A 24,737-nucleotide genomic window follows, 5' to 3' on the forward strand; every position below is an offset into this window, starting at 1 on the left:
CAGATGACCACTAGAAAAACCAAAGTTACAGGTGAGTAACCTGTTGTTCTTTGACGTGGTTTCTGTCTTCTACATAAATGAGCACATAACAAGATAGCACTCAAGGAGGAGGGAAGAACAGAAGCAAATATAATCTGCCAGAAATTTTTATTGCAGGAACAAGTACATCAATTGAAAATGGACTGCAGGACATTCCTGCCAAACACAGCATCATTCCGTGCCTAGGTATCAAGTGCATAATGATGAATAAATGAATGGGGCAAAGCCCAAGTAGCTGCCTGGCATATAGTGTCCAATGGGACCGCCTGATCAAAGGCCACAGAGGCTGCCATGGACCTAACAGAGTGCACCTTAACTGTAGCAGGCAACTGCTTATGAGCCAATTGATAACAAAGTTCAATTGTGGAAACAATCCATCTAGACATGAACTGGGATGAAACTTGTAGACCTTTATGCGGCCCATCATATAGAACAAACAAGGAGATTTCCTCCAGTCAGCAGACCTCTGAACGTAGAAGGATAACACCCTTCGAACGTCCAAATGGTATAACCTTCTTTCCGCATCCAATGAAGGATTGGAAAAAACAAGGGCAAAGTGAGCAGGGATGAACAGTACACCACTTGAACACCACTTTGGGCAGGAATTTGGACATCTGGCCTGAGTACGAACTTGTCCTTATGAAACTGAAGGTATATTTGGTCAACCCTCAAGGCCTTCAACTCACTGACCCTCCTGGCGGAGGTCACAGCCACCAAAAAGATGACCTTCCAGGTCAGAAGATGAGGATCAATTGAAGCCAAGGGCTTAAATGGCAGCTGTAGCAGGCCAGCCAGTACCACTGACAGGTCCCAGGTCAGTAATATGACAGGATTGTCTGGGAACATATGAGTCAAACCTTTCAGAAAACCTTTTACCACTGGATCTTTAAACCATGAAGCCTGGTCAGTTGGGGAACGTGCCACAATGGCAGCCAAATAAACCTTAAGAGATGAAAGCTTTAAACCAGATTCCTTAAGAAACAACAGACAATTACACATATCTTGAATGGATGGATTAAACACATCAAAGTTATGCAGTACAGTGAAGGAACAGAAACGAGTCCAATTGTGATCATATGATTTCCGTGTGGACTGCTTTCTGGCAGCAACCAGAATTTTCCTAAGTCTCTAAGTCCACTAACTCTGCAGCCACAAGTGAGCTAGGTCTTGTTGACACTGACGACCTCTGCGCAGGATGATCCAAGGCCACTTTAGTTTTTTTGGCCACAGGGGTCTCTGATGTAGGAACTTCCTCCAATTTCTTCTTCTTGGGTATAGGAGGGAGGTGTTGACCCGCAGTAAAATGATGGTGCAGCTTCTTCCTTTTTATCTTTGGTACCGACCCCAAGGTATTCAGGGAGGACTTCAGTACCACAGGTGACTAATGCTGAGGGAGGACCACCGAGCACACCGCCTCACTCGAAGCTGTCAAAGGCCAAGAGGTAGAGGATGCCAAGACAGGTACTGGGGTCGGGTTTTCGGCCTCTACAGGAGTGGATACCATGCACTCCGATTGTACCGATGAAGCCATTTTTATGGGCCGCTTCAATGATAGGGCTTCCGAGGAACAGAGAGCCAGATCCCACAGGGCTGCATGCAGGTGAGAAGCCCTATTTTTGCGAGCTTGCTTCGTGAACTTCTGGCAGTGAAGACAGGTCTCGACAATGTGGGATTCCCCCAAGCACAAGAGACACTCGGTAGGAGTATCAGGGGAAGGGATCTTAGATCTGCAGTGGATATATTTTTTAAAGTTCGTTGTGCCTGGCATAAACACCGAAGGCCAGCTGGTCACCATGCTCCATCACAGCCAGGATCAGAGCAACAAGGAGGGAAAAATCCACCAAAAAAAAAAAAAGCCAAAGAAAAAACGCTACAACGCTAAATAATTTTAAAAACTAAGAAAGAAAAACTAAGAAACTAAAGCAGGGAGAAAAAACAACAATGGGATATCTTGATCCTACTCGTTGCTGAGCTGCAGACTCCACGATGTTCACTGAAGTGCGGGCGAAGAAAGACTGAGGGGATGAGGAGTGGCGCAGCCGCATATAGCTGCTGGGGGTGGGATTCCTGCCCAAAGCAGGAGAATTGAGTTTGTTAGGTTCCGATGAGGTCTCTGCACAGGCACATAGCCCATTTGTGTAGAAGACAGAGACCACGTCGAAGAACAGTTGATTACTGCTTCTCACTCTCACACACCTTTCAGTTAACCCCACGCTTGCTTGCCTTCTTAGGATTTCCTGTCCAGTCTACCCTGTATGGTTGATTAAGCACATTGAGGCCTTAGATGTAACATACTGAATTGGCATCCCATTTTATAGCTATATCACACACACACACACACACACACACACACACACACGTAACTAGGGAAAATGCCGCCTAGGGCAAGCACTGAAATTGCGCCCCTCCCCCCCCGTCCAGACATCTGACACGCATCTTTCAGAAAACTTGCCTTTTAGCATAATATTAGCTCAAAAATGCAAAATACAAAATGACAAAAATACAAAGCTGCTATTTAGTAAACAAAAGCTAAGGGCATCAGAATCAAGGATGCACTTAACATAATGTGTAGTTACTTGGGGACCTCAAGAAGCACAGATGAAGTGCAACAATTCTGGTAATGAAAGAAATCACTTGGACTACAAGCTGCAATGTTTCCCAGAAGGGAAGAAAATCATATAAAACAAACAAATCAAATTGAACAAATAAATAATAAATAAATATAGAGAAAAGAAGTTCATTGTGCCTTGCTGTGTATCGTTTTAAAGTTCATGCTGAGCTAGTTAGAGCCAGCATGGTGTAGTGGTTAGAGTGCTCGACTAGGACTGGGGAGACCTGAGTTCAAATCCCCATTCAGCCATGATACTAGCTGGGTGACTCTGGGCCAGTCACTTCTCTCTCAGCCTAACCTACTTCACAGGGTTGTTGTGAAAGAGAAACTCAAGTATGTAGTACACCGCTCTGGGCTCCTTGGAGGAAGAGCGGGATAGAAATGTTAAATAAATAAATAAATGAATAAATAAATTCTCACTGGCCTGCTGAATATGCATTTATACAGTAGGGCAACAACAACTTCCCTTCATGTGTGTAACCTGCTCTTCCTGGCCCAACAATCTGCTCCTTATCCAAACCTCTAACTCTGTGACGACTTGAGGCTTATAGACCAATGGTCTGACTCAGTATATGGCAGCTTCCTATGTTCCTAACTATAATGTAGTCAGGAATCAGTAAGTATATTTTTAGGTGCAATACTAAACACCTACAGTGAGGGAAATAAGTATTTGATCCCCTGCTGATTTTGTCCGTTTGCCCTCTGACACAGAAATGACCAGGCTATAATTGGAATGGTAGGTTTATTGTAGCTGTGAGAGACAGAATAACAACAAACAAACCCTCAAAAGCCCAGTGCCCAAAAGTCAGCGATGGATTTGCATTGTAGTGAGGGAAATAAGTATTCAATCCCCTCTCAACCAGCAAGATTTCAGGCTCCCAGGTGTCTTTTCACTATATGCAGGTAACGAGCTGAGATGAGGAACACCCTCTGTAAGGGAGTGCTCCTAATCCAAGCTTGTTACAGTACCTGTATAAAAGACACCTGTCCATAGAAGCAAGCAATCACTCAGCTTCCAAACTCACCACCATGCCCAAGACCAAAGAGCTGTCGAAGGATGTCAGGGACAAGGTTGTAGACCTGCACAAGGCTGGACTGGGCTACAAGACTATCGCCAAGCAGCTTGTTGAGAAGGTGACTACAGTTGGCATGATAACTCGCAAATGGAAGAAACACAAAATAACTGTCAATCTCCCTCAGTCTGGGGCTCCATGCAAGATCTCATCTCGTGGAGTTGTAATGATCATGAGAACGGTGACAAAGCAGCCCAGAACTACACGGGGGGGACTTGTCAATGATCTCAGGGCAGCTGGAACCATAGTCACCAAGAAAACAATTGGTAACACACTACACCGTGAAGGACTGAAATCTTGAAGTGCCCGCAAGGTCCCCCTGCTCAAGGCAGCACATGTACAGGCCCGTCTGCAGTTTGCCAATGCACATCTGAATGATCCAGAGGGGAACTGGGCGAAAGTGTTGTGGTCAGATGAGACCAAAATCGAGCTCTTTGGCATCAACTCAACTCGCCGTGTGTGGAGGAGGAGGGATGCTGCCTATGAGCCCAAGAACACCATCCCCACCATCAAACATGGAGGTGGACACATTATGCTTTGGGGGTGTTTTTCTGCTAAGGGGACAGGACACCTTCACCGCATCGAAGGGACGATGGACGGGACCATGTACCGTCAGATCTTGGGTGAGCACCTCCTTCCCTCAGCCAGGGCATTGAGAATGGGTTGTGGATGGGTATTCCAGCATGACAATGACCCAAAACACACAGCCAAGGCAACAAAGGAGTGGCTCAAGAAGAAGCACATGAAGGTCCTGGAGTGGCCCAGCCAGTCTCCAGACCTTAATCCCATAGAAAATCTGTGGAGGGAGCTGAAGGTTCGGGTTGCCAAACATCAGCCTCGAAACCTTTCTGACTTGGAGAGGATCTGCAAAGAGGAGTGGGACAACATCCCTCCTGGGTTGTGTGCAAACCTGATGGCCAACTACAAGAAACGTCTGACCTCTGTGATTGCCAACAAGGGTTTTGCCACCAAGTACTAAGACATCTTTTGTGAAGGGATCGAATACTTATTTCCCTCACTACAATGCAAATCCATCGCTGACTTTTGGGCACTGGGCTTTTGAGGGTTTGTTTGTTGTTATTCTGTCTCTCACAGCTACAATAAACCTACCATTCCAATTATAGCCTGGTCATTTCTGTGTCAGAGGGCAAACGGACAAAATCAGCAGGGGATCAAATACTTATTTCCCTCACTGTATAGACAAGATCACCTGATTGTGTTGGTCTACAACTCCCATCATCCCCAACCAGTGGCATTTGACTATTTCTGGGGATGATGGGAGTTGTAGTCCAACATCATCTGAGGACCCAAGTTTGTTACATATAATATAGATGGAATCCATATAAAACACCAGATGAAGACTATGCAGTTATTAGGAGAAACACTGTTTCAATAAACTTTGAAGACTAAACAAAATATCATTTTTAAATTTCCCTCACTATTGCGCTTCCTTGCACTTAGGATTCTTACCCTTTCTTCGCTTTTCATACACCTTTTAAGAACTGCGTGGCAGGTAAAAAACTAATTGATGGAACCTTTCTGGCATGAGTATGCAGTGATAGGGAAACCCAACTTGAACTACCTATTGGGAAGTCACAGGAAGAGCCTGCCCATCCCAAGGCAAAACAGTATGAAAATAACTCCAAATGTTTTCAAGATGTGTGGACTGGTGACGAGAAGTCCAACCTAAAACCCCAAAGAGGACTGAGCCGTGATTTGTTTATTTCCCCCCTGGCAGGTATTTATTAAACCTAAATTATTTATTTTGAAGGAAGTGATTGGACTGAACACAACTAATATACACGTTCCCCAGGAAACAGCCTCTCCGTCTCTCAGCGGAGCTCCCAAGATAACAAGGCTAGGCTGCAGGTCGTCAGGAGACCAAAAGCGGTCGCTCCCCACTCTTAGCTACATGCCCTTCCCCTTTTGAATGCTTGAGGAATCAGCCTCCCGTTCCTTAGCCACAGAAACAAATGCATTGGTTGGAGCAACGCTGCCTGGAGGGGGAAAAAATCCCCCTCTCAGCTCCATCCCCCCCCCTTTGGCGTTCTCCTTTTTATTTTATTCCCTCAGGATACAGCCTGAGAGAGACCAAAGTCAGTGAAATCAGGCAGCAACACACGGGGGGGGGGGGGGGGAGAGAGGACAAACTGCAAGGGGAGAGTTTTAAAATAAACTTTCCCCTTCCCTCCCTTTGCTAATAAAATTGCTGCCGGGATAAGCAGCAACTCAGCAGGCGTGCTGCCTGGTGGTGCCTGCTCTCCGCTCGTCAGAAGGGGAAGGCTCCTTGTGAGTGCCCGATTCTCTGTGTCTCTCTCACTCTCTGTGACTGCCTTGCCTTGCCCACTCAAGGTGGGTTTTTAAAAAAATGGTGGGTTTACAAATAGGCACCGAGAGAGGGAGAGCAGCAAAGCAATGTTGGGCTCATCAGCAGGGTGTGGCGGTGGATCCAAGCGCCGGTCGACGCCTCAAGGATAGGAAAGGGGAAAGACTCTCCAGTCTCTCTGCCGCCCACTTGCTTTTTTGTTCTTTGATTACTACAAGCCTAGCCCAACCTGCATTACCTTTAAGGAATCCACATTAAGGGACTTCTGAGTCTGCATAGAGTAAGCCCCGTGAACACAAGGACTTTACTTCTAAGTAAACTTGCATAAGACTGAGCTATAAGAGACGACCTCCCCCCACTGACTTCAAAAGAAAACCCGCTTCAGAGTAGATGCTGCCTCTTTCCTTTCCTCGTCATTCACTTGTTTTCTAATCCATTCTAATTCACTGGAGAGCAGTTTACTTACTTTTTGTTGGGACTTGGGGGAAGTAAGACTCAAGAGAATGCTGGGCAGGCAGTAAAATGATTGCCCTTTTGGCTCGAGGGCAAAAACAGAAACAGTCGGGAACAACAATGAAAACAGCAGCCCAGCACATGAAGCGCACGCGCCCCAGCAGTTGCTGCTAGTCGCTCACTCTCTCGTCTCCTGCCTCAACCCACGTGGTCAGGTTGTGGGCATGCTCGCCGGCCCTCCGCCCCGCCCCGACTCGGAGTTCTCGCGTTTGCGCTGCTACTGCGCCTGCGCGAGTGGAGGGGGTGCCGCCGGTGCCTGAGCCGGAGAGGAGATGCCATGCCAGCCATGGGCAGCAGCGGTGAGCAGCGGGCTGCCCGGCGGTGCCTGAGGGTCGTGGGGGGCATGGAATTGCACCCCCCTTCAAGTGGCGCCTAGGGCACGTGCCCTGCCTGCCCCCCCATAGCTATGCCTTTGCACACACACACTAACATGGAAATACCTCAAGGAAATCTGGCATACACATTCAAGGCACAATTCTACATATCAAGCTGACCTCTGCATCTGTTTACAAGGGGGCCAAGAAAGATATGAATTACAATGCAATTCAATATGTCCACTGAACACTGACACATTAAAATTGGCAATGCATGTTCACAACACCATTCTGTGTTTCAAGTACTCCTATTTTGAAAGAACTGCAGTGGCTGCCAATTTGTTTCTGGGTCCAATTCAAGGTGCTAGTTAGTACCTTTAAAGCCCTAAACATCCTGGGCCCTAGATAGCTGAAAGATCACCAGCTTTGAACTGATTCTACCCACCCTATAATGTCCCCTGGGAGGGGCCTGGATATCTTGATGTCGGACAAGGCCTGCTTCCCATGAACATGGAACAGGGACCTCTTAGGAACATAGGAAGCTGCCTTCTACCGAGACAGACCCTTGATCCATCTAGCTCAGTATTGTCTACACAGACTGGCAGCTGCTTCTCCAAGGTTGCAGGCAGGAATCTCTCTCAGCCTTATCTTGGAGATACCAGGGAGGGGACTTGGAACCTTCTGCATGCAAACATGCAGATGCTCTTCCTTGGTCACTGCCTTAGACTGTGGAATGCTCTCCTGAGGGAGGGTGGTTCTCTCCCATCATTTCTCATCCTCTGTGGGCAGGCGAAGGCTCTTTTATTCATGTGGTCCACACTAGGAAGTGGGATTTTTGCTACTATGTTTAGCCTGAACGTCATTTTAATCACTGGAATTAACTCATCATTGTGTGAGTTTTAGTGCTTGTCTAGGTATTTTGTTTTGTTTTTAAATTTTCTATATGCCTTGAGTTATTGCATGATAGAGATGTATGAATCGATTCATGGCCAAATCGATTCGACTCAAATCTGGTTGATTCAAGTGATTCAAATCAAATCACCCTTGGGGACACTGACCAGATTTGAAGTCGAATCAAATCATGTTAGATCCAAGCTTGAAACAATTTGGCAATTTGAACTGACATTGAAAAAACTTCTTCATAGGTATTCTCTATAAAGAAGTTATTTCACAACCAAGAACCCACAACACATGAAAATTCCTAAAACATCACCCTTTTGCCTGATTCCTTTGGGGGTTGTTGGGTGGTAGTTGGCACCCATGGGGCCCTACCACCCAACCCTCTTTGGTTCCCCAGCCCTTAAAAATTAGGCTGAATCAGTTTGAATTGAATCCAATTTGAATCCAGTTTGAATTCATGGGGATTCACTATGAAGAATTTATTTAACCAAGAATCCACAACACACAAACATTCCTAAAAATTCACCCCTTTGCCTGATTCCTTTGGGGGCTGGGTGGTAGTAGGTACCCATGGGACCCTACCAACCAACCCACTTTGTGCCCCCTAGACCTTAAAAGTTTGGCCAAATCTATTCAAATTGAATTGAATCAAATTTGAATCAAATTGACCCCAGATTCGAGGCAGCAGATTCAAGCTCCAATCAAATCAGGCTGATTCAATTCGAACTCTTATCAAATCACAAAAATCGATTTGTACACATCCCTACTATACGTTAGTATGGAATCTAAATCTAAAGTATGAACCCTGGCCCACTTCCAAGGCATTCAAAAGAAGATGCAATACACAGTGCAACCGGATAAGTATTTTGAAGGCCTTATAAGCTATCCAAATAGAATCAATATGTACTGTTTACAACACATTTCTCCATTTGAAGTTTGAAGACCTGCTTGACCCTGCCACTTACTTTCAAGGGTGAGGGGAAATGGAAAGATGCAGAACAGACTGCAATACAATATCTCAAATGAGGCCTCTTGAACACCTGCTTTACCTTTTCCATTTCTACAAGTTATACTATTGTAACCTTTGATTTTATGCTAAATGTGGCAATGCAGCTATGTCACCATCTTTCCAAAAAGGCTAGAGCTATTAAGGTATGCTCACAGGAGGGTAATAATACAAAGAGTGTATACTATTAAGGACATATTTGCAGTCTACACATTACAAGCACTCGCCGAAGTTACAAACACTTTACTTAACAAACATACCAACAAACCTCTATAAAGTATTAAGTTAAGTTCCCAACTTACAAACGCCAATGTGCACATACAAACAAGCTGTCGCTCTTGGAAACTACATGTGTGCTGAGTTATGAACATCCAATTCATAAACAAACTTTTTTGACACAACCTGTCTGTAAGCTGGGGACTTCCTACCTAAACTAGAGTAGTCTACACATACCTAAGCAAGATGTATCTTAAATGTTAATAAAACAATTGCCTTGCATATATAGGCCCAAGAGAGATCGCCTCCTCTGCTATGTCCCATTACAGTCTGCAAGATCAGCCAGGAAGGACAAAGAGAGGTCACCCCCTTCTCGCAATTCTGCACCTCTGTCTCTGCAGATTCACCAAAGTCCAAGCATAGGCAAATTTTGAAAGCATAAAACCTACATCTTTGGACTAGAGACTCAGTGCTGAGTTAAGAAAAGATGGGGAAATGTTAGTGAATCTGATGAAATGTTGTGGTTTTATATAGTACATGAATAGAAAACATGAACAGGACACAACACAGTGGAATGTCTAAATTCTGTGTCAGAGATGTGCTACAAGAAAGGTCTACTAGAAACACTTCCCAGGAATTGGGTTTTAAAGGGCAATGTGCCCTATTGGAGGGCTGTAAGGCATGTCTTGATCCCTGAGAAAGCCTTAAGTGCCACTGCTGCAAAGTCCTACTTTGATATGGCTGGGCCAAAGGCCTTACCCATAGCAATTGACTGTCACAACTGAAAGCAGAGTCCTGGGTAAACCTAAAACCATTATGAAAGTATATTAACAGCCCTGTTTCTCTTAGGACTTAGAGGCTGGGTTCAGACATAACATGAAACTGTGGTATGTTCAGCTGAACCATGGTTCCTTTGAAAATCTATACCCAAGCCTGCCCACAAACCATGGCTTGTTTGGGCCCAACAAACCAATGTCTGCAACCACCGTTTGAATCTGATGTGCACACCATTCACAGATAAGTAAAAAACCAAAATTGCTCCACCTCAAGAGGCTGCTGCACCACAGAGACTGGAGTGAGCTTATGAGGGAAGCTCGCACAGTCAGTCAGAGGAAGCCTGCACAGCCAGTCCTACCCCCTTTGCAAGTTCCCAGACTGGAATTGTAATCACCTGGGAGCACGCGGGGGGGGGGGGGGGAAGCAAACTGCAGGTTCACTGGAACCACGACTTGCCGTTACATGTGAAGGGGCCCATTGCTGCAGCTGGGTGACAAAAGTGCAGCTTCATGCATTTGGATGATCACAAACTCCAACTTCTGGCATATTTACCTCTGGTTTAGCGTTATGTCCAAACAAGGCCATAGAATAAGAATGCATTTAAAACAACAATATGCAAGCCAGTACAAAGCTTTAAACCCCTGCTAACTGAACAAAAGAGGCACCTTTTAAAAGTGGCAATTCTCTTTATTTAGCAGGAGGAGAGCAACTGTCCCTATCCATCCCCAGCACAGCATCCCTCCAGTGGCTGTTGCTGGTGTCTGTCTTAAGTTTCTCTTTTAGATTGTGAGCCCTTTGGGGACAGGGAGCCATTACATTTATTTTTATCTGTGTAAATGGCTTTGGAAACTTTTGTTGAAAAGCAGTATATAAATATTTGTCGTATTCGTGTTCATATAAACGAGCTCAAAATGGGTGGAGATTTGATTACAAAACCATTCAAATGTAAAGAAGCTACAATTGAGCTCACCGCTGGGAGGCAGGAGTTCCAGGTTGTTGTGTCGTCACTGCTTGTGCTGATGCTGATATTACAGTTGTCAATCTGAGATGCACTTAGCCCATGTGAAGGTCCATTATCTTCCAACTCTTCATTCTGTTGCCTCTTCATGCTAGCCAACATTTGCAGTTCAGAGGCACTCATGCTGCTTGGTTGGTAGTTTTTCCAGTCATATCCCTATGAAGTACATTGAAATGAAATATGGGAGTGGTACAGAAGGGAATACCATGGAGAATACATGAATACAACAAGTCCCTAATGCAAAACTTGTAAAAATTTCTCCAGTGAATGAAAAGATGTAATGTTCTATTTCTTGCAAGGCAAGGGGTTAATGAAACCATACCCTTGCTTTATTTATGTGAAGTAATTGCTTCTATATCTTCACAAAAAAGGAAGATGAATGAAAATAAAATACAGCTACCTACAACAGCTTGTATGCCAGCTGCTTAGCTGTCTTGTTCTCTGTTCTGTAGTTTTAAAAAGGTGAATGAAACCTCCAATATACTTTGATTAATATTATACAATTTTATATAAAAGAAGGAGCAAGTGAACTCATTCAATGTCTAGATTGGATGTTTACAAACTGAGAGGTCCAACCATTTTGAGAACTGAATAATCATCAGTTGGAAGTTGGATCTATCGAGCTCAAATCCATCCACAGTATGGTTCTCCTTTTCAAAAAGGATTATATTATGGAGATGAACTTTGTTATAGTATATGCATTGCATGCAGGAGCGTATTAGGGGGTGGGCCATGGGGCATGCCCCTGCCCCATGACTTTCTTATCTTATCAGCCCAGGGCTGGCGTAGCAAAAAGTTTGCTTAGCCTGTTAGATTTCCTTACAAGGTAATGTTTTCTGATGGACAAGAACATAATTTCCGCTTGCCCTGTCAGATTTTCTTACTCAGTAACCTTACCCCCTCATATTTCAGTACCGGGGCAAGCTTTTTTGATGGGTAATGTTTTCTGATGAACTAGGCTGAAATTTTCCAGCACCCATGCACATTTCAATATTGGGGTAAGCTTTTCTGATGGGTAATGTTTTCTGAGGGACTGGATCATAATTTTTCATTACTCTGTCAGATTCATAACATTATTTTCCAGTAATGTTCTATGATGTACTATATCACAGTTTTTCAATGCTCTGTCAGGGTAAGGGCACTGGCTAAAAACTGAGAGATAGAGCATGCTCTCTTCTTGCCAACTCTCTAGGCATGTCAAAGCACTTAAAATTTGCCTTAATAAACACCACTGTAGTTTCCCCCTCTTCGTATTTCAGAGTTATTTGGGTGCCAAACAGTGTTCTTTCTAATTTTTTCCATCTGTATGCAGAATGAGTTTTGTTCTGGGTGGCACAATCAAGGCACTGTCTGCATGTATATTATTTATTTATTTATTTATTCATTCATTCATTCAATTTCTATGCTGCCCATCCAAAAATGGCTCAGGGCAGTTTACATAGAGAAATAATAAATAAATAAGATGGATCCCTGTCCCCAAAGGACTCACAATCTCAAAGAAACATAAGATAGACACCAGCAACAGTCACTGGAGATACTGTGCTGGGGGTGAATAGAACCAGTTACTCTCCCCCTGCTAAATAAAGAGAATCACCACGTTAAAAGTTGCCTCGTTGCCAAGTTAGCAGGGGATTGAAAGTTAGCAGGGGATATTGAAAGTGGGACCTTCGTAATTCAAACTGAACAGGATCTAAAATTAACTGAGTGGCCAAAAAAATCCCTTGTGTGCACACACATATGCATATGCCTTAGAGGGAAAAGAAAGACTTCTTCTGTATGAGGCCTTGGAGAGCCACAGCCAGTCAGGGTTGACTATAATGGGCTACTAGTCTGACTCAGTAGGCTCATTCACACAATTATTGTTAAGTTATGAAAAGCCTCCTACCCTAGTTTGGGAGCTCCGTGTGCTCCCATTTTGTGAGTTAAAAACAAGGTTGGTGGTGCCAGCAGTGATTGTGTGCTCAGCAGCAGCTGGGTTGGAGGGCTTTCCCTCCTACCGCACTACAGCTGCTGGGTAGGAGGGAGCCCTCTGACCCAGCTGCTACTTAGCACTGCTGGCGCCACATCACTGCTGGCGCCTCTGATCTTGCTTTTTTTACTCACACACAATCAGAAAATGGAAGCATTTACAGCTTCTGAACTAGGGTCAGACGCTTGTCCTACCCAATTTCTGATTGTGTGAATTGCCTTACTAAAGGCAGCTTCCTATGGATGTAATCAAAAAGAAAACAAAATGCCATCACTGCTTGATTTCCAATATGACAATTGGAGACAAAATGTTCTTGAAACTCTTTTTGCCTGCCCTACTCTAACACTGCATAGTTGGATCAATGTCAGCTTTTTGGTGATAACCCATATTGTATGTATGCACTTCATATTGCACTCATTTTGTTTCCATCTGAGGGATTTGTGACCAGTTCGCCCATACATACGGACCACCCTTTTCAAGATAAAGATCATCCTTAGATCACTGTCCAGAGCCTTAAAGATCACTGCCCAGAGCCTTTGGGTGGTGCAGTATAAAATTTAATAAATAAATAGATGATAACCCAGGGTCTTCTAACACATCCATCAATAAGATACATTAATCTATATATATAATTCTCCTGGGTGTGCCCAGGAGAAATGCGTCCCGGCAGCCCAGCTGATTGGCTGGGCTGCAGGGGGCGCCTGATTGGCTGGCAGCACACCCAGGAGAATTCGCTTGCTGGGTGGCTGCGGAGGCAAGGTGGCGGGCCCAGGGCCGCGGCGGCGGAACCCAGCGAGGCGGTGGGCCCAGCAAGGTGGCGGCGGCCCCGGCCGTGAGGCGGGGCGAGGCGGCGGGCCCAGAGCGATGGCGGCGGGCCAGGCCGTGGTGGCAGGGCCCAGCGAGCGGCGGGCCCAGCGAGGCGGGGCAAGGCGGTGGGGCCGGGCCCGGCCGCGGAAGCGAGGCGGCGGGACAGGCCGGGCTGCGGAGGCGAGGCGGCGGGACTGGCCGGGCTGGGCCTGGCCGCGGAGGCAAGGCGGTGGGCCTGATGGCGGCACTCTGGGGCCGGCCGCGGCATCGGCGGCGGCACTCTGGGGCCGGCCAGGCCCGCTGGCAGCGGCGGCGGCACTCTGCCCCGCCGGAGACGGGGGGGTGGGAGGAGAGAGAGAGGTAGCCTGGCCTGGCTGGGCCCGGCCGCGGAGGCGAGGCGGTGGGACTGGCCGGGCCCGGCCGCAGAGGCGAGGTGGCGGCGGCTACACTCGGCCCCCGCAGGGCGGCGGTGGCCGCACGGGTCAGCTAGTTACTCTAATTACTTCTACCCAAATTGTTTTCACCATTAAACACACCACCTAGAAATAGAACTTCCAGCACTACCACAGCTATTTCAACACTGCCAGCATAATGTGCTCCTAATTTGGACAGTTTTAATGGTGTATACCAATAAAACATCAACTTAAAATAACCTTCTTTCAAGTTTATTCAAGGAGAGAATCTATGAATGCTTGCCTAGAATTCCTTTCATATTTCTTCTCTGACAGTTATTCCCAAATCTATTTAAGCCTTCAATACATTTTAGACAAAAACCCAAGGCACATGAAGGCCCAAGCTGACATCTGAAAACAAGAGGAACAAAAACCCTTTCTAACTTCCAAATGTTATGAAGGGCACAAATCAAATTCATGTGCTATGCTATGACACAAACTAGACCACCACAACATTGTCATGAGACATAGGTGTAAGAGAAACAAATTCCACAAAGCAACAGTCTGCAAATATAATGCAAAGACAGTACAGGGCTAGGTCTAATTACACATGATGTGCGAAGACAGGTAAGACAGCCCTGACTTTGGTCTTTATTTCTTGAATGGAAAGCAAATTTGGGAGACAGGTATTTGGAATGAAGAACCAGTGGGAGACTATGAATACTTAGACAGATTAATATTTATATACTGGAGAGAAGTTGCTTAAATCTGTTTCTGTCGAAAGCATCTCCACATCAAATTATATACATATAGTTGCTGCCCCAACACCACACAGGGTTCAAAACATGTGTGAACTCTGTACGAACAGAATCAGCAAGCTTTTGGAACAGATAAGCTGTACTTATTTAGAAGAGAGTAGACTCTCTATTCTCTATTATTATCATTATCATCATCTGGTTGTATCGATGAATCACCCTCAAACCGATTCAAGTGATTCGGCCATAGGGAACAATGGAGAAATTGAATCACCCCATTGTTCCCCATGGGTAGGTCCTAGTAACAGGACACCAAAGTGGGTTGGATGATAGGGCATGATGGATGTTACCTACCACACAACCCACAAAAGAAATGGGCAAGCGGGGGATTAAAAAAAAACATTTTCCCCAAACCCCTATAGGATCCTATGAGGGTTTTTTCTGACGGGGGTAGGTTTTTTAAAAAAAAACAGAAATTGTGCTACCTGGGGCTACTTGTCTGTTTCAATCAAAGAAGGCTCTGCACATGCATTTGTATGCAGAGCTCCTACCACTGAAATGAATGGACAACTCTTGCGGAGTTTCATTAAATATCGGAGCCCAAACATGTATTCACTAGAACCTCTGGAACAGGGCTTTTCAACTGGCATACATACTCCCTCAAACAAAGTCCGACAAACATAAAGACATATGCTATTCTACAGCTAACAGTTGTCTGTATTGTCCTGGGTTGCACATGTCTTACAAGAGAGTGTCAGAAATCCATTCCCCTTCCAGCAGCTCCATTCTCCCATCTGACCAGTGAACTAATCCTGACAAAGTGATCATACCATCAAAGTGACTATACCAGGCCGAACTACCCCCCCCCCACCTCTGCCCCACCACAAAACATCACAGCTTATTAGTGTTGATAACTAGTTGTTATTCTCTGGCAGCTGAAACTTGGAAGAGGTTTTTAAAATAAACTTGCTGCCCTCTCAGCTGCTTGAACAACTACTCAATCAAAAGCCTTCAATATGTGCCAGCTTTCTTTTGTAATGCTCATTTATTATTTGGATTTCAGTGGTACCCATAACATTCAAGGTACTTTCTACACATTCAGAAAAATACAAAGTTTCCAAGCCTCCCTTCAGGTTCTCCTTGAAAATAATGTATTTCATTTTTAGGCATTTTGCTATGTAATTTATGTCTTTAGTCGATGTATATTTAAGCCCTTCTCAGTTTTTCCTGACGTATACTTGACAATCCAAATAAGCTTGGTTCATTTCCCCAACTTAAGAGTCAATTATGCATGTTCTTTCAGTGAGAACCCCCATCCCTTCTTCTCCAACTCCACAAAGCTCACCAACCCACACTTGGGTTGGACTACAACATACTTTGGTGGATATACATTTAGAACCAATAATTACTGTTCCTTTATATTATAAAAAGGAGTAGGTTGAAAGAACTAGGGGGTGGGGAGGAACTTAGAAATTTTTCATGGTGTTCTCAATTCTTAAAGAGTCCAAACGTTAGCTCATACTGTGAGCCTCTTTAATCGTAAATAGCTATGTGCACTCAAGACTTTATTCACAATATTGAAATTTAAATGACAGAGTCAATATAATACACTGAAAAGGGGGGTAATATATGCTTGTTGCAGGTTGGCCAAGGTTCACTCTAGTGTGATGTGAAGTGCCCAAGAAATAATTGTAACCTTCATTTGTTCAGAAAGGGAGCCAAAGGCACCAGCATCTCATTACAGAGATGCTTCTGCCATTCAGTTAATCATATATCTCAAAGCCTTGTGCTTTAGTTTGTAGCAAGGAACACTCCTTTGGATGAGCAGATATCCCCTAAGGAAACGTTGTACAGATCTGGACAATGTTATTAATATAGTATTATTTCCCAAACATTCTAAACACAGCTGCAAAATTGCTCTGGAGACATGTATTTGTGGGTGTACTGGTGATGTCATTAGAGCTAGACAATAGGCACCTACTGCAGTTGGCTGAACCCAACTGAACCATGCTGAAAATCTACAGGGAAACCGCCCCCCACCACCTCCAGCTCATCCCAGGACAAAAATACATGTTTGTATGAAGGGAAATGTCAATGCTAACACATCACCACCACACTTAAAATATTATGTCTGTTTCACCCTTATTTGTTAGGAACATAGGAAGCTGCCATATACTGAGTTAGACCATCGATCTATCTAGTTCACTATTGTCTTCACAGACTGGCAGTGGCTTCTCCATGCTTGTAGACAGCAATCTCTCTCAGTCCTATCTTGGAGATGCCAGGGAGGGAACTTGGAACTTAGATGATCTTCCTAGAGTGGCTCCATCTCCTGAGGGGACTATCTTACATTGCTCACACTTCTAGTCTCCCATTCTTATGCAACCAGGGAAGACCCTGCTTAGCTAAGGGCATAAGTCATGCTTGCTACCACAAGACCAGCTCTCCTCTGCTGACCAGCTCTCTTCTCCAAATAACAAATAACAGAAGCTGTTGGAACAAAAATCTGAAACTTCAGCTAGGTGTTCTGTATTAGATGAGAACTAACTAATACATTTTGTCATGATCTTTGTTGTGAATACCAGTATCTTTGGCAAAGGTTTATGTTTTTCCTTTTCTTTGTAAAATGCAATTATGTGTATAGATGTGTGGGCAAGAGTGGAGTGGACAGCTAGCAAATAGGCTATAATCAAAGACCAGCTGGAGCTTTGGCACTAGTATTTATACAAAAACGGAGGGTGAGTAATGTTGACTTTTATATAGATTCCCCTCAGGCTTTGAATTGCAATCTGACGCTGTCTTGGAAAGATTCTTCAAGACTCAGGATGGGATGGCTCCTAGAAATATGCCAATGGCTTACAATTCCACTAATATGATTCTCATATTTGGTCCCTGGTAATTCTTTTCCCACTTTGAAATACAATGCTGGCTGGTAGTCTGTAACCTTTATTTCTTTGGTGATTTGCGAATAGGGATTTCCAAAACTGGAATTCAAACTGAAGCTCATTTTTTCCAAAGGGATTTTTGATGTAAAAAGTAATTTCACATGGCTCCCAAGATTCTTCTAAATGCAACACTTCAGCTGGCAATTAAAAGCTTATCTTGTCTTTCTGTATATCCTCTCCTTATGATAAGAAGCATTTTTATTAAGCTCTTAAACATTTGCCAGATTGACAAAACCTGTTATAAAAGACAATTTTTTCCAGTTTAGAGATGCACGTAATGACATTTGCATTCTCCTAGGTTCAAATGATTTATTCAGAATTGTTTGAATTTAGTTATACGTGCGGAAAAGTTTAATTACCAGCTATCTACTTGGTTGCAATATTACCCAGAGGGCTGCACTTCTTTCTTAATTAAAAATATTTGAACTTAATAATAGAGAACTCTATTAAAACATGAATAAAACATTGCAAGCATGCAGGTCCTTAAAGTTTACTAAGTAGATAGCAAATAAATTTCATCATGAGTTGCTAGAGCACTTTACCAGTCATGTACACAAGGGGATTAGTAGAGACTTCTTCACTCCAAGGCCCACTGCAAAAATTACATGACATTCCCACTCTGACATGAAATCCTCTGTTTTGTAAATGCAGATCCAAAGTGTTCCAAACTTTTTTTAAAAATAATATGTTATATGATCTTGTATTTATTAATAATGTTGTGTCACACACAACAGTCTTTGTCAACAATTCCCTTTCATTTTGTGCCTCATACACCTGAGAGTCCCCATACTCAGAACTCTGATGCCTGGCTTGTCTGTATCAAGAAATACAACCCATTAGAAATAGATTTGGGAAGTCAGGAGACATTACAATAAAATTGTACATGCTGCACAGCAAGGCATTTAACTGTCCAAAAAGTGTCATAAGAATCTGACAGCTCAGAGCAGCTACCCTCACAAGGCATATCCATTTTAAAACTCTCAACTCCCTATGCACAATAGACTATTTAATGTCTAATAATGATGGGGAAATTCCTCCCAGTTAAGAAAGGTACAAGACAGTGTCATTTTATTTGCAGTGGACTAATTTGTTCTTGCATAACTGCTGCCATAATGAGAATACATGGAAGAGGTGGGGAGAGAAAACCACAGATGGAAGAAAAATGAATTTGATGGACATGAGTACAGTTCCCTAATAGCCCAGGGATTTGGTATATGATACTCCCTTAGCCTTCAGTCATATCATTTATTTCTTCTCTGGATAGCTCTAGAAATGCAGAGACTAATCAACTTATGAGTTGGCCTATTTGTTACTGAAAGTCTGTCAGTTTTACTTTCCAGTCCCCCAAAACTGAACCTGCCCTGGTAATTCATAGACTTCAAAGATTACACTAAACTTACTCCTTGGAAGTCGTTTGCAATGTAACGTTTAATTCATACGGTGTTTCAATGAAACACAGTAGGATAGCAAATGGCAAGTTTTCATACAATAGAGTACAGTTAGTCAAAAAACAGAGGACTCTGACTCAGATCTTGAGACTATGCCAGTACAGTGCCCACTGTACATGCCTAGTACAAGAAGCTGTCCATTATGAACTGACTACCTAGATTCTTTCCAGCTTCTGGCCTGCACATGGAACAGAAACTGCCTAGGTTACCCTGGTAGATAATCTACACTGGGAGAGAGAAAGATCTACTATGAGATAGATAGATAGATAGAGAGTGACTCTGTTGATTTTCCTGGACCTCTCAGAAGCGTTCAGCTTCATTCATCATAGTATTCTTCTGGTCAATGTGTTGGGCATGGGGGTTCCATTTTAGGTGGTACCTCTCTCTGTTGGGTATGGGGCTACCATTTTAAGTGGTTTTGGTCATACCTGGAGGGCCTTATCCAGAAAGTGGTGCTGGGGGGTGCCTGCTCTACTCCTTGGCCATTGGTCTATGGGGTGTTGCAAGGTTCTCTTTTGTCCTCCATGCCATTCAGCATATACATGAAATTGCTGGGAGACGTCATCTCCAGGTAACAATGACACCCAGCTTTACCTATATTTTAAATCAGCAGATACCAAGGATACAACTGATGTCCTGAATTTGTTTCTGGAGTTTTGAGTTGGATGGGGCAAACAAGCAGAAACTTAACCCAGATAAGACAAAGGTGCTCTAAGTCAGTAAAACCAACTATCCAGGTAGTGGAGTAAATCTGATCTTAGATGGGGTCAGACTTCCTCTGAAAGCCTAAGTTTGTTGTCTGGGAGTACCCCTGGACCTGATGCTGCCCCTGGAGGTCCAGGTGGCAGCAGTGTTCAGGAGTGCCTTTTACCAGGTTTAGCTGGTATATCACCTGCAATACTACCTGGAGAAACCAGATCTGACCTTGATTACCTATGCACTTGTTACATTCAGATTGGATTGCTGCAATGCACCATCCGTGGGACTGCCTTTGAAAGCCTGAATTGGTTCAGAATGCTCCTGCAATGATCACTACAGAAGTACTACATCCAACCTGCAGCAGTTTCACTAGTTGCCAGTTTGCTTCTGGGCAAGATTCAAAATGCTAATTATAACCTTTAAAGCCCTACATGACATATCTCTTGGACTGCATTCTCCCATCTGAATCTGCCAGGGTTTTTCATTCCACTTGGCAGGCCCTGCTCTTAGCCCCGCCACAGATTCATTTGCTGGACAGAGACTGAAATAAAGTTTGTTTGATTGACTGATTGACACAAATTCAGTTGGCAGAGACAAGGGACAGGGCCTTTTTAGCTGTGGTTCCTCATCTTTGGAATGCCCTGCCCAAGGAGGGTGAGTTTTTTTTAAAGCCTTGGTGAGTTATTTTTTTAAGCCTGAAAAACCTCCTATTCTGCGAGCTATTCCATGTGCATGCCCATGTCATGTGGGGGCAGCTGTGAGACATTCCGCCAGTGTGTGAGCACAGCTGGGGGAAGTGCTGTGTTTACAGAAGTGGCGGCAAGCAGAGGAGGATCATGTATGGACCTGCTCTCCTCCATGTTAAAGGAGATGTGTAATCCCTCCATTTTAAAGGAATGTGCCACAATGCAGTTACTGAATCACATTTCGTGCACATCTCTATAATGCATTATATAGACATCTGCTCTAATCCCAGGCAGGCTTGTCCCAAATCTATTCCCTTAAGAGTACTTCACAATCGCAGCTCCAGAATGTATTTTATTAGTGTGCTTGCAGTGCAGATCACTTCAATGGCTTATGCAAGTAAGCCAACCCATAAGCTACAGAAGATGGGTGTGGGCGGGGGGGATTCTCTCTGGGTCCAGCCACTGATCTATTTGAGGTGAAATTCTTTCCTGACCAAGAATTAAATCAATTTGTGAATATGAAGGGGAAATCATTCACCAAGTCTCTCGCAATAATTACTGCACCAGAATGGAAAGTCACCAAGATTTTGAGGTGTTGATTTCAGTAGGTTCCAGATGAGACAGTAAAACAGAAGTCTCATTTTTTTCCATCTTGAAATCAATTATATTTATATGACTTCTATACATATCTCCATATAACTTTCTATACATATCTGAAGAGCTGCTTCAGACATCTACATCCCCAGTCTTTAGAAACCATTTTTTGGCTTTCAATTTATATATATTATTGGCCAAATGGCTATAGGCTGCCTGCAAGTTCAGAGGCAGGAAGCCATTGAATACCAACTGCAGGAGAGCAATAGCAGGAGAGCGGGTTTACTTTCATCTCCTAGTTGGGAGCTTCCCAGAGGCATCTGGTGGGCTGCTGTGAGAAAACGGATGCCTTGGGCCTGATCCAGCAAGAGACTACTTATGTTCTTATTCATTCTTCTACCCACATTCTTCTTTCACTGTCATCATAGTGACAAATGCCAAACAACAATTGGACAGATTGCTCTTATTCAACAGGGCTTTTAAAAATTTTGATTACTCCAAATGTTCTAAACCTGCATCAGTCCTTGACAAATCTTGACATATGGATTGACAAACCAAGACAGCTAAAAAATAGAATAGTTTACTTACAACTTATTTCTGTTTTCTTCTTCTTCACTATTCATTGCAATATCTTTCATCTCTATAACTATGGATGTGCACGAATGGCTCAGGCAGCCACCGGCAGGGCAGGGAGCAGTTCCCTTAAAAAGCAGGTGGGGAGGCTGCAAGGAACAGTGCCACAGCCATGTGAGGCCTTTTGGAGAGTAGGCGGATGAGCAGGTAAGGAGTTGCTTCCCTGCTTTTTAAGGGAACCACTCCCCGCCCCTCTGAACTGGTACGAACGTTGGCACATGAGACAGTTTGGTGCTTCCCGGAGAAGGTGCCGAACCGGCTCATGCACATCCCTATCTGTAACGTTAAGAACTAGAAACTTGCACTCCCCACTTCTGCTTGGATTTACTGTGCCTCAGAAGGCACATGAAGTCTATGGGATACAATGCTGTGCATTCGTGACCTTCACTAATAGCACACATGTATTTGCTACATCCATTCTCACACCCAGGATCACTGGAACTGGTTACATTTTTTAAAAAAATAGCTGCAACTATTCTACTGCAATTCATATTCATAACTATTCATAGCTACAAAAGTTCACCAACATTTACTATCTGGATATGTGGTTATGGTGGGTCGGTGGGGGGAAGGGAGTGAAAGGGAAGGAGTGCACTCGTATTGTGTGTCTGTGTACGTGTGGCCACACTACTGTCAAGATACATCCACTTGCCCTGCCCCTCCCCTGCATAAAGCCTGAAGAACTATGTGTATCAGCCTTTTAAAAGAGCAATCCCCAAAGGCAAGCATTGGGACAAAACAGAGGCAGTATTTATTAGGGGAAAGTACTTTAAGTGGCACAGCGGAGAATGCTCGACTAACAAGCAGAAGGATGCCGGTTCGAATCCCCACTGGTACTATATCAGGCAGCAGTGATATAGGAAGATGCAGAAAGGCATCATCTCATACTATGTGGGAGGAGGCAATGGTAAACCCCTCCTGTATTCTACCAAAAGAAAACCACAGGGCTCTGTGGGTGCCAGGAGTTGAAATTGATTTGACGGCACACTTCACTTTACTTACTAGAAAATAAGAACAGTCCTTGGTAAAGAGGGACATTTGGAGCATATGTGGTAGTCCCATTTGCCACGGATTGATTTTATCCTTTTCTGAACCCACTTCCTACTGTCCTATTCTGTGAATTCTCAATTGACACAAAGGGCAGAACCCTACAGTGCCCCCTTTAGTCAAGCACGACAGAGAATATCTTAACATTTGGCCCAACTTCCAAAACACTTACAGAAGTTTGAACTGTCAGATTCAAATTCTCACGTGGGATTTCTTTGAGGGATTTTCTAATTATGGAAGTTCTTAATGGACTGGCCAATGCACCCTTGGACATGCCAGACATTTCCTTACAAGACTCGTATGCAATTCCTGTTGGAGACAAGCAGGAGGTAGGCAACCAGCTCCTGATGTTATCTGATTTTCCAGTCATCACAACAGAATCTTCCATACTTGGTGGTGATGCTTCCTTACTGGTATGTTTTGCATGCTCTTTGTTTACCCAGTGTTCAGGACTCTTTGATGTAATCTTCAGTGGAATTTCTTTGGAAGTTACTGGTTCACATGAACCTGATACAGAGTGGCTGGTTGGAAGATTCTCAGATTCTTGCACACATTCACTGTAGCTCTCATCCTGAAATAGGCAGAGTCAACAAAATAAAATGTTACTATAAGCATCAACTCCTACCCACCAATATCACAGGTATGTTCCTTAGTTTAGCTGAACAGTACCCAATTTATGTCATTTGAAGCAACCCTGCATGGAAGAGCAGGTTGGGAGGATCTTTTAGACTAACATTTTTTCCAGGGGGGGAAACGTGATGCTTCAGAAAAACTGAAATATATGCATCCATTATATACTGAAATCTTTAAATTCTGAATGCCTAACATGAAATTGAGTAACTAAGACCTAATCATCAATGCAGCTATTTGCATGGATGATATAGAAGTAAAGCCATCAAGCTGTGTTGTGATTGATTTAAAAAATAGTAATATTGTGCAGATTAAAATTTGTTTTGGATATTTTTATTGAGAGTTGTACATTTCTTTGAGGACTTAACCCCCAAAGTAGCATATGAATGATATAATTAAAATAAAACCTTGATGTTTTATAGGATAAAAAAAGGTCTGCAACAAGGAGGAAGCCTAAGCACACACAAATAATGTAGGAGGGACATACTTGGTTGGATCCAAAGTTTTCCTTCCCTCTCATGGAAGAAGCCTTCTTCTAACAGAAGGAATTCTTTGGATCCAAACCATTATGATTTCTTTTTAATTGATTATATAATAATCCAAGTGAAAAGAAAAAGTAATACTTTGTTTTATTATATTAATAATCTTATGCCTTTACTTTAGAAAAAGTGTTTCAAACTCTGAGAGGAGGAATTGCCAACAATCTTTGGAAAATCAACTTGCAAATTTACATCCAATGGTATTGAAAACACCTCAATTCACACTTTGATGAATGTTAATTAAAAAGCATACATTTTCTCAAGTTACTGGGTGGGTGTAGGAGAGACGTATCAGTCATTTTTGCAAAACCCAGAACACCATTCTGGATTCATATATACTAATTTTCTCCTAAATTATATATTTACATAAACACCTTCTGGTGAACATCTGTTAATAATTTCTGCATATCTGAAGGCTGTCCCCTTTCTTTTTTCTTTTTTGGAAAACACCCAAATCTTGTCTCAGATACATGTTTGCTGAATTTGAAAACCTAATGTAAAATGTGATTAAAGTACATGGAAGAACAAAAATCCAAAATCTGGAGAGGGCGGGACTCTCTCCAAAACTGAAAACAAACATAAACTTCTGAGATTCTGGATTTTTCCCATTAGTTCCCCTATACAAACTCTAGGTCTGCCATTTTCTTTTCTTTTCTTCCTCACTTGTCAGTGAAGCAGAAAAATTTAGAAATATTGTGTAATCATATAAAAGTCAGAAATAATCATTTATACAGCATTAAAGAGAGACCCAGATACTTTATTTATTTTATAGGCATAAGGAAGTTATAAGAGTAAATAAT

General features: G+C 43.4%; 1 protein-coding gene across 15 annotated transcripts in view; it reads right to left on the minus strand.

Annotated features, from left to right (window-relative positions):
* CFAP20DC (CFAP20 domain containing) overlaps positions 1-24,737 on the minus strand; it is a 268,470-nt gene that overhangs the window by 82,126 nt on the left and 161,607 nt on the right. For 10 of the 15 annotated variants that reach the window (XM_053297344.1, XM_053297347.1, XM_053297340.1 and 7 more), the window contains 2 exons: positions 22,941-23,339; positions 10,746-10,949 (listed from right to left, as the gene is read on the minus strand). In XM_053297344.1, the coding sequence (XP_053153319.1) occupies positions 10,746-10,949; positions 22,941-23,339 (603 nt within the window). The remainder of the gene's footprint in view (positions 1-10,745; positions 10,950-22,940; positions 23,340-24,737) is intronic. The other 5 variants (XM_053297353.1, XM_053297357.1, XM_053297349.1 and 2 more) reach the window with 4 other exon arrangements.

Source organism: Hemicordylus capensis, chromosome 2, assembly GCF_027244095.1.
Source record: "Hemicordylus capensis ecotype Gifberg chromosome 2, rHemCap1.1.pri, whole genome shotgun sequence".
In the NCBI taxonomy this organism is placed as follows: domain Eukaryota; kingdom Metazoa; phylum Chordata; class Lepidosauria; order Squamata; family Cordylidae; genus Hemicordylus; species Hemicordylus capensis.